Genomic DNA, 11,119 nt, shown 5'->3' with positions numbered 1-11,119 from the left:
TGTGTGTGTGAGAGAGAGAGAGAGTGTGAGAGAGTGTGTGTGTGTGTGAGAGAGAGTGTGAGAGTGTGTGTGCGTGTGTGTGTGAGAGAGAGAGAGAGAGAGAGAGTGTGAGTGTGTGAGAGAGAGTGTGAGAGAGAGAAATTATAATTAGTCTGTTAGGTTGCATGTGCAGGCCACTCAACAATACTTGTGAATACATTGTCCTAACTACTACTTTTTTATTTTTCAGGTTTGGTAATGTCATATATGATGAGCTGTGGGAGGCATGTGCTGCAGAAATTAAAGCAGCACATTTCATTAGCGTCCTGACAGACACAGCAACAGATGTGAGTGGCAGAGATCTCGAGGGGGTCTACATCAGGATCCTGAGCAAGGAAGGAAGGCCAAAAAATGTGTTCATCACAGTAGAAGAGCTCCAGCACGCCACTGCGCCTGGGCACTATGCTGCAATAAATACTGGTAAGACATGTTATTTAATATATTGTTTGTATTGCTGTTATCACTTTTTGAGTGTATTGATAAAAACAAGTGTTCCTCTGTCTATAGCGCTACAGAAGGCAGAGCTTTCTCAGTGGAAAGAAAAGATTGTGGGTTTTGGCTCTGATGGGGCTGCTGTGATGGTGGGGAGGCTTGGAGGTGTTACCACGCTCCTAAGAGCTGAAATTCCCCATCTCATTAACATCCAGTGCCTGGGACATGTCCTGGAGTTGGCAGTAATGGATGCCATGAAAGGCAATGACAGACTGAAAAAGGTGAGTATTAAACCACCCTACAGCAGTGTTTTCTTCTACATAATCCAAACTGTTAGTGATTCTTACCTGTACAGAGAAGTCCAAGTGAATCCTAGTCCTTGCATAATCATTATGATGTGGAGATAGTGGTAAAAGTAATAGGGCTTCAAAATTGAAATTACAACATATTTTTAAGACGTATTATTTTTGTTTATTCTCTCTTATAATTCTGTCTTCATTTTTCAGGTGATGGATGTTCTGAAAGCACTGTACAAACAGTATCATTATTCCCCGAAGGCACGGAGAGAACTAAGAGAGCTGGCAGATGTGCTCCACCAAAAGATTTGGAAGCCAACGAACGTGGGGGGGACAAGGTGGCTCCCACACTTGCAGAGGGCACTCGGGACACTTTTGAAAAATTATCCAGTGCTGCTTGCACAGCTGGAGAACACTATTGAAACAAGGTAAGCAATAAATGCCTACCTACAGCTGTTGAAGGACTTCCAACATCTGCTCTTCTTTGTTCTGGTGCAAGACATCCTCGAAGTCTTGAGTTGGTAGGTTTCTTTTAAATGCATCTGTCAGATGTGTTTATTACAATTGAAGTGTAGAGCTGAGGGAAATAATATTTTTAATTGTTGCTCTGATTCTCAAGCTGCAGGAGGATGGGCTAACCCTGCCAGAGGCACTGCATGCCTTTGAAACTGCAGTGCTGAAGCTGATAGCCATGGAGGCAGAGGCAGGAGAGCATGTTGAGGGCTTTCTAGCACAAACTCAAGAGGGAAGCTTTCACAGGGTGCAGCTAGGGAGGTTCAGTGAAGGAAGAGAGGAGTTCAACAGGTAGATTTGTAAACATGATGAGGGAAATTTTCTTAAAGTGGACAATTCTAATTTCATTTTCAGCATATCTCATGGAGATTATACTTTCCCATTTTATTTTCCCAGAGTGAAAAGGGAGCTCCGGTCCTCTGTGGTTGCCAGCCTGCAACACCGTTTCCAGGGTGTTGAATCCCATCAAGTGTTGCTAGCTGCATCAAGGCTTGTGGATCCTTGGGAGTGGCCTGCAGACCAGCAGGAGCTGGCCAGCTATGGAAGTGACCATGTCAATACAGTTGTCGAGCACTTTGCCGATGTGCTCGACCGCATGGGCTGTGACCGGGAAAAGGCAAAGCGCATAGAATGGCCCAGTGCTGAGGTCATCATCAAGTCCCTACCACAGGGCCTTCAACAGAATGCCTGGCAGGACTTTTTTGTGGATGATGATCGAAGAAAAAAACTTTTTTAACCTCCTTCTCATCGTGGAGCTGATCCTTGTCATGCTTCTGTCAGCAGCATCTGTTGAGCGCGGCTTCAGTGCAATGAAACACATAAAAACAGACTGGAGGAGCAACCTGAGTGTAAACACGTTAACAGAGCTGCTCTTCGTTAGCCTAGAGGGTCCAGACCTGGAGCACTTTAATGCCATGTCTGTGGTGGACAGGTGGCTGGCAGGAGCAGATAGAAGGAGGCTGGAGTGAAAACACCCACACACACACACACACACACACACACACATATATATATATACATATATATATATATATGTGTGTAAAGAAAAAAACACATAAATTGTGGCTACGTACCGCACACAAGACAGGACTAAGAAAGAGGATCGAGAATTTAATAGAGCAACGCGTTTCGCTTACAGCTTCATCAGGCTTGGTACGTAGCCACAATTTATGTGTTTTTTTCTTTACACGTTTGTACTTCTGCCACAGTACCAGCACCTTGACTTCAGCTGTGCACGGACATTTTTCTATTTTTGATATATATATATATATACATATATAGCTTAATAGTTACCTTACAACCATTTGTTGATCCCAAACTGGGAAATTACACCCATTCACCTCTGGTCCCACCTGACCCTAACGACTCACATGGTGGCCAGGTGGCTCAATGACTCACATTGTGACCTTAACGGCCCTAAAACTAAGAGCTCACGTGTGACCCCTATGACTCTGCAAGGTTTAAAGCCTGCAACTTCGTACCAGTCATTTAGAACTGAAGAAGCTTCTTGGATGAGAGGTGAAATGTCTTCAAGAAACGCAGTCAAGTCCAGTTGCCTACGATATAGCACTTATGATAACTATAAAGCAAGAAATCTCTGTCTGGCTTTCCGTGTGTCCTTTGCATATCTCAGGAACCGTCCATCCAATCTACTTCACACTTAGTTGGTGTACTGCTGGGGACCCAAGGCTCTGCCTTTTTAAATTTAGTGCAATTTGGACTTGTGACATGTTCAGTATTAATACAGTTTGAATAAATTACTGAACAGCACACTGTGGCTCTGTGCAGAGGTGGGGGCGGGGCTTCAGGGCTCTGCAGAGAGCAGACTGAGAGTGGAGCATGTCTCACCATGTGTATTTCACAATGTTTCTGACCGCGAGTAGATCTTTGGTGTTTTCTTTGACATATGAACTTATAACCAGGGAGGAAAGGAGGCCGGTACGGTCAGGTACTCTGCACCACTAAGAGATTCAGTGCAGATGCGCGGTACCAAGAAGAGGGGACAGCAGCTGCATGCCTAAAGAACAACAACAAACACAAACAACACTTTTACCAAATGAGACATTGAGCTACATCAAAACGATCCGTTGTGTTAGCTGGACAGATGATGTTGTTGTACTGTATGTGTGCAGCCTGCTGTGAGCTGAGTGAACAGGGACCGTCTCCAAAGTGTAACACAGAAAAGAGAACTATTCAATAAATTGTGTCCTTATACACTGTAATATAATAATAATTATAATTAAAGCTGTGAGCAGCGTTGTCGGGACCTCGGCTTCACGCTTTTTCGGCTTCCAGCTCATGTAGAGATTTTGAATTATTTGTGAGAGGCAAAATGTTGATAAAAGAAGCTATGTCAATAGAACGCAACATCCACATTGAAATGTAATACACTGTCATGATAAAGAAATTATATAATGTGAACAACAACATGGTGTTTGTCATGCTGTTAAGAATTGAAGTGTACCCCATGTATTGTAAAAGACAAAGGCCTGTTGTGACAGTACTCCTGTTTTGTGTGTAACACATTGTGATGTAAGTACATGAATATATATGTACATAATATAAATTTTAACTGGATAACAATACAGTATGTAATTAACAGTCATGATCATAAATGTAGCAACAGAGTTATCAGTATTAAAGGTTGTAGTAGTATGTGACAGATGGAAAACGGTGGTATATACTGTAGGTGGTGTTTAATTTCTTCAATAAAATAATGTATAAATCCCTATAGACAGAAAATATCACCTTTCCAAAAACTGCTGTAAAAATATAATATATTAATATTTTTGCCACTTTGAACAAGTCAGTCTTTTAGAACTACTGTAGCGTGAAATATACATATTAAATATTAACTATGTTTTGAGGATTTTAATTGTTTAATGGTTTGTTTCATAGCTCTAATGTTTTTATAGGGGGGAAAAATTGAAATAATTTCCATAAAATACATGTCAAGGAGAATTTAATAGTTGTTATTAGGCCCTGAGCTAGGTCAAAGAACTACTTCAGCCTGAAATATACATATGAAATATTAAAATGAAGATTCTGTTGCTTTAATCATATGAAATATTAAAATGAAGATTCTGTTGCTTTAATGACAGGAAGCAGGCTGATGCATCAGTTGTATTGGTCATAGTTACACAGTAATGCATGAGTGAGTTGCATATCCTTGTTTCTGTGGTGGAATGACATATTTCAATGACATATCTCATCTCTCATGTTTACATACTTCCTGTTTGTGGCAGAGGGAGTTACAGATTGCACTAAGTATACATAATGTTGTATGCATCAAAAAGACAGCATTTAATTTTTCTGTCAATTAAATCAAAAGAAAGGTGTTTGATGAGGCTACTGTGTTGATGAATGTAACATTTCCTCAAAGATGTATATTCTTTCCTGATGTTTGTAACACTGTTATTGACGTGTACTTGAAATGAGGTGATTTACTGCAACCCTCCAGGTCAATCACTTGGGTTCAGAGACATAAAATTGATAAAATAAATGGAAATACTTTTAAGGTCATTTTTAAAGTCATTTAAAACCTCTTGACCTGTTGAAAGCTTGAGTGTACAACAAATGAATGCAATCATTGTCAAACTCAATTTGAAAAATCTAAAGGGTTCTTATGAAGTGGTGTGAGCTTATATTTTGAAAGTTGTAGACATTAGCCATGTGACCTAATTAAACTTTGACATGTGTGACAATCAAACANTCACAAGTAATGTTCACCAGGGGTAGAGCTGTAATGTGTGCAAGTTTGAAGCAGTTATGATAAACGGTGTAGGAGCAAATATTTTTTGAGAGACAGAATTTGTGAAAAATGTCATCTTACATTGAAAGGGCAATGCCGCACTTCCTGTTGGACTTAGGTCAGGGGTTGCGCACGACATTTGTAGGTCTTGATGAGACGGACGAGCCAGTGTTGGTTTGGTTTTTCTACGGGATTCCTACCGGTCGCACCGGGCATTTTAGTGTGTCTAGGTGGCACAAAAAATTGTCAGGAGGTTTTGTAAGACATCACCTGGAAGACGCCAAAAACCATTCGAGTAAGTAAGTTATACAGAATATTTGATTAGGATGAGTTGATCTGTGATGTGTGCGAGTTTGAAGCCCATACGATAAACGGTGTAGGAGGATTAGATTTTTTAAGGAATTTTAAAAAAGAGCATTTTTGAGGCAAAATCTTACTTTGAAAGGGAAATAGCTCACTTCCTGTTGGGTTTAGGTCAGGGATGTGTAGTCCAAGACAGTTTTGGTTTGATCTTTCTAGGTCATTCCTACAAGCCACAGCTGCCATTTTAGTGTGCCTAGACTGCTAGGTGGCGCTAGAGGGGCCATTTTGGCACTTTTTGGATTAATTTTTTCATGTACTAAAATTTTTCGCCAGTCCTAACATGCGTGCCAATTTTGACTAAAATTTTTCGCCAGTCCTAACATGCGTGCCAATTTTGGTGAGTTGTGGAGCATGTTTAGGGGGTCAAATTCCAGTTTAAAGAGGCGGTGGGAGAAAGAAAGAAAGAAAGAAAGAAAGAAAGAAAGAAAGAAAGAAAGAAAGAAAAATAAACGCTACAAAAACAATAGGGTCCTCGCCCTTCAGCCGAGGTCCCTAATAATAATAATAATAATAATAATAATAATAATATTTATATAGCACCTTTTAAAAACAATGTTTACAAAGTGCTTTGACAAACAAAGCAAAACCAGAATGATCAACAACAATAATTTAAAAAATAGAAGAAGACAAAAACAGTAGCAGCATTCAACGAAAACATAGCAACCAGTACAGCAACAACAGAAAATATAGCAAAGGCAGACAGAATAGCAACAGCAGGGAAAACAACAACAGTAAATACCAATGAAACCATAAAATCAATAAAATAAATAAAACAAATAAAAACAAGGATAAAAATAAATAATAAAAGAAGAGAGACCACATCACATAAAAGCAAGTCTATAAAAATGCGTTTTAAGAAGTGAAGAAAAGAAGATACTGATTCTGCTGTGTCTGCTATTTGATGTGTAATGTCACCAAATATAACATCACTCTTGGAGAATCATTTTTTATACGTTTTAAAATTCAATATTTTGACAAATTAAGTCCTAATAGTAGTCTACATTTTTAAAAAAGTTATGGTTTTAACATTTTTTTCCACACTCAAATTATTTTGTGGCCCTTACACCATTTAAATAAATCGTTTGCTATACATGAAGTCAATTGTTTCCAATTTCTTTCTACACCATACAGGTGTTAAAAAAGTGTAATGCAGGTGGCACTTTGTATGGTGGTCTCGGCCACCAGTGTATGTGTGTGTGAATTGGTGAATGTGACTGTAATGTGAGTGTAAAAAGCGCTTTGAGTGGTCGGTTGGCTAGAATGGCACTATACAAATGCAGATTAATTTACCATTTACTATTTAAAGTCCCGCATAATTACAGCAGACCACTTTGAGTGACAGCCCTTCTACCAATAGTGTCCTTGGCTTCTCAGTCAGATCCACCCCTCACTCCTCCACAGCTCAACCCTCTTGCCCAAATACAGGGTTTTTCCTGAATAGAGAACTACGAGGCGGCTGCCTTCATCAAATTTTGTCCTGCCTCCAGCTCTTGACAATACTCTGATGTGTGTCATAATGGAAAACGCTATTATTTTTTAGATATGTTTTTGGGCATTTTTGCCTTTCAGTGGATAGGACAGCCAAGTGTAAAAGGGGGAGCGAGAGAGAGGAGATGACATGCAGCAAAGGGCCACAGGCTGGACTCGAACCCGGGCTGCTGCGGCAACAGTCTTGTACACAGGGCACCTGCTCTATCCACTAAGCCACTGACGCCCCATGGAAAACACTGTTGTCTAACAAGTGTTGCACTTGTTGGATTTCTCTCATTTGTAACTGCATTTGTGGCATAATGCTGATGTGGTGGTGCAATCATAATAAGCTCAGTGCACTGGGATAGGCGCTGCCAAAACTGCCAAAGAGGAAGAAAACAGCAGTCTGTTTAGGACCACAGCAAAGCAGGGGCCAAACCTGTGCTCCACAGTGTTACCACTGGTAACATCTTTGTCACCACAACAAAAAAACCAAACACTTAAAACAAAGTTCCCTTTCCCTGCCATGAAATGATTGATTGATATCACCAGTTGGAGTTTATAAATGCCGTTGCAATCGGCAGTTGAACTCACAGGCAGGAAATCTGTTTTAAATGGTGCGTAATCTGTCAAGCCAGCAGTGGCAACAATGTAACTGTCAGCTGACAAAACAAATCAAGCAACTTCGCACAGCCATTGAAGAGGGGTGGGCCAATATTCCACAGGCCACAGTCAACAACCTGATCAACTTGGTGTTGCACTGCATGAGACAAATGGTGTCACAGGAGATACTGACTGAGTCTTTGTATCTAGAAAATACATTTTTTTAGCATTAGCTATGTGAAATCCTAATAAATGTCTTTTTCAAGATCAAATGTCACATTGTAGAGTGTCCTTCTATTGTGACCATCCCAAGGCACACCTGTGTAGTAACCTGACGTAATATATCATGTAATTTGACACGCCTGTCAGGTAGATAGATTATCTTGGAAAAGGACAAGTGTTAACTAACGTGGATTTTAACAACATTGCAATCAAAGTCTGAGAGGAATGAATCTATTGAGTGTATAATTAAGTTATTGGATGTTAGATATTAGATATTAGATGTTAAACTTAAGCCAGTGAAACACGGGAACAAAAACAAAGTGTTGTGTATATATTTTTATTCAGTGTATGTACATACACCCTCTGGTGACAATCTACAATCAGTCATTTATCAAGTTCAAGGTACACCCAAGTTTAATAAACAATAAAGCTTTTTTTGTTGGTCATTTGCAGGCCAACCATGAGGGTAACTGTGACTTCATGATCATCTTGTGTCCCTCCTGCAAAGAGCTGATGAGAGCCAATGAGCAGGAGCGCCACAACGAGAGAGAATGTCCAGAGAGGACCCTCAACTGCAAATACTGCAAAGAACCCTTCCTGTTAAAGAACATCAAGGTCAGGCTTCTTTGTATTACTATTATCAAAAAGTGTTCAAGTATTTCATTTCATTTAGGGAGCTGTTGTTTCAGAGATACATTGTATTTTCATATTGTAACATGATACTTGCAGGCCTATTTAGTCCAGGCATATAAATAATTATCAATGTAAGGTATTAAATGTCTATGATATTCAAAACTCGGTTCACTAATAATCTTTCCCGGAGCATTCAACCATATCTCATGGCCATCCTCAGAAAATGTAGCGGTCTCCATTTGTCATAACATGATGGAAGTACAGACCTTGGGTCACGTGATAACCTTCAGTTGTCCACTGACTCCTAGGGTGCGTAGCAAAATGCTAGTTGAACACCCTGTTGTGTATGTTGTAATGTGCAAGCGCACTGCCTTTTTAATAGGACAGGGTTTATATACATGTTGCTGCTTATTGGGTAACACCTTTGACACACCCACCAAACAAGAGAAAAAGTACCTCAAAGCCCATTGCACATGGTTATACACCATTTTGAGGAAACATGTCGGCCAACCTGGAAACTGCAGCAAAGGGTGCAAACAGTTTTCAGATTGAGTGTGTCCTAGGGACTTTCTGTCTTTAGGGTTCATATTTACTGCTGACTACTGCCGATCATTTAAATACCCTTGCAGTGGATTTTCATTATCGAGATTGTACCTCTTGTTTACTATCGTAAGAGGGGTTATGAAAGCCCCCTCCTACTGTATGTACAAATAGCTGTTATTGTGTGCCGCACTTACTATTGGTCAGAGATTTTCAAATGATGGAGCAGAAGAATTGAAAAGGGACAGATGTGAGGCAAAAATATTGTGAGAGGTGAAAAAGAAAATTAAATGGTGTGGTTTAAGAAACAGAAAGTTAAGCTGGGTTCACACCAGACGCAGTGGAGTGCTGCCCGCTTGCTTTCAGTGCCCATATTAGCCCCTTTTCCACCGCAGGAACTGTTATCAATTACCCGGAATTTTGAAAAACCTCTGCGCGTTTCCACCGAAATTACCCGGGTAAAAAACTTTCCCTCAACCCCAAATTTACGCTGGAAAAAGTACCTAGTAGGGGGGTAGGACTTTTTAGATTACCCGGAATACTTGAGGGGCGGGCCTGTTTGCAGAGGAACACTGATTGGTGGAGCACACTTGCAGTGTTCCGCACTTCCTGGTACGGGCAGCTGCGACAAGCTTTATTTAATTTCTACAAGCTTCACTTCGTTTCTGTTTTGATTGAGGATGGGTACCGAAACCCGGTACTAAATTAGCCCTGGAGCTAAAATATTAAAGACCGTAGTATTGATAAGCGCTAACGATATCAGTTCTTTTGTGCCGGAGCTGATCTCTTTTACACACACCAATGCGACACGGTAACCGGTGAACAGCCGAGCGGCTGTGGTGGAAACAAAGTGAAGATAACTCGAAAATGACTCATGCTGACGGCAGCTACAGTCGTTACTGTAAGTGACATTAAACCTTAGCGAGAAAGAAGCCAATACTTTATCATGGTGTCTGATTGTTGTTACTGTTTCTTGTAGTTGTGTGTTTTATGGACCGAACTGAGTCTGAAATAAAGATTGAATTGAATACATGTGTTCAGCAAGCATGAACATGTAAACATGTAGACAGTGATATTCAGTATCCTCCGTCCACAGTCTCTCATCCACCGACACTAACATTATGTCTTACACAAGGACAGCACGCTAGTTTGGCTGATAGCGAATTGTTAGCAATAAGCTCAAATGACAGCTGTCTGTATGTAGACTAACTTAGTCAGACACTTATCTTAAAATACTTTCAAACTGAGCTGCTGGCTGAGACAAACAGCCCCAACTCTCTACCAGCACGTAACCAGCCAAGCTGGCGGAGCCAAATACAGGACATGCACCGAATCATCTACGTCATCACACTAATTGAAATGAATTTTCCAGAACTTGAGGTGAGGTGGAAACGCAAACCACACAGATTACCAGGAATTCTTTTACCCAGGTAAACAAATTCCTGGTAATAAAAGTTCCTGGAAATGTTGGTGGAAAAGGGGTTATAGAGTAATTGGACTGTTCACGCTGGATGCGGATCTGTTTTAGTGTCGGGTGTAGTTTTTCCATTAGCTGTGAGCAAATCTGGCAAGAAAACACAGTGAAAACATACTGTTAACGATGTAAGGTGTATATTAAATGAATGATCTGACAATGATAAATAGTAGAATATGCACCCCATGCTTCCACATATTTGTCACTTGTGTCTAAACAGAGAGCGAGATAGATGAACAGAACCACACCCCCACACCCCCACACATGCAATCACACACACAGACAGACAGACAGATCCACATGCAGATGCAGACACACACAGACAGAACTCTACATGTGATTTAAACAGAGCAGAGAGCAGAATTGTTTACTGACCGGCACTGAGAAATGCACTTCTGGTGTGAATGGCCAGGTGACTGCTGACAGGTGGCTGTGCAGCAATTAACAAATCGGGGCGCTTCCTCATCCACTGTCAACCTGGCATTAGCTGTTGTAGTTTGGCTGCTGACTTGGTACACTTACACATTTACAGTAGTAGCAGCGGCCATGAAACACATTAATTGAGGGTATTAAAGGGCCAGTGTGTAAAATTGGTTGAAAACAGTGACATCAGTGATCAAATTCTAGATTGCAGGGCTCACACGCTCACCCCTCCCGTCGGGTAAATGACGGTGGCCTCGTAGGGACAAAAAGCCTTGCGCACGAGTTTTTCAGGAGTAGGTCTATCTAGCGACAAGGTGAATGTTTATTTAGAAATCTAAACCATGTTACGATATTGTAATG

General features: G+C 40.7%; 1 protein-coding gene across 1 annotated transcript in view; it reads left to right on the top strand.

Moving 5' to 3' along the window:
- traf2a (Tnf receptor-associated factor 2a) overlaps positions 1 to 11,119 on the top strand; it is a 152,935-nt gene that overhangs the window by 7,260 nt on the left and 134,556 nt on the right. Inside the window, exon 4 of the mRNA XM_050050347.1 lies at positions 8,143 to 8,304. Coding sequence (XP_049906304.1) covers positions 8,143 to 8,304 — 162 coding nt within the window. The remainder of the gene's footprint in view (positions 1 to 8,142; positions 8,305 to 11,119) is intronic.

This window comes from Epinephelus moara, chromosome 8 (genome assembly GCF_006386435.1).
Source record: "Epinephelus moara isolate mb chromosome 8, YSFRI_EMoa_1.0, whole genome shotgun sequence".
Classification (NCBI taxonomy): domain Eukaryota; kingdom Metazoa; phylum Chordata; class Actinopteri; order Perciformes; family Serranidae; genus Epinephelus; species Epinephelus moara.
The sequence above is the reverse complement of the archived record's forward strand: the minus strand, read 5'-3'. Positions and strand labels throughout refer to the sequence as shown.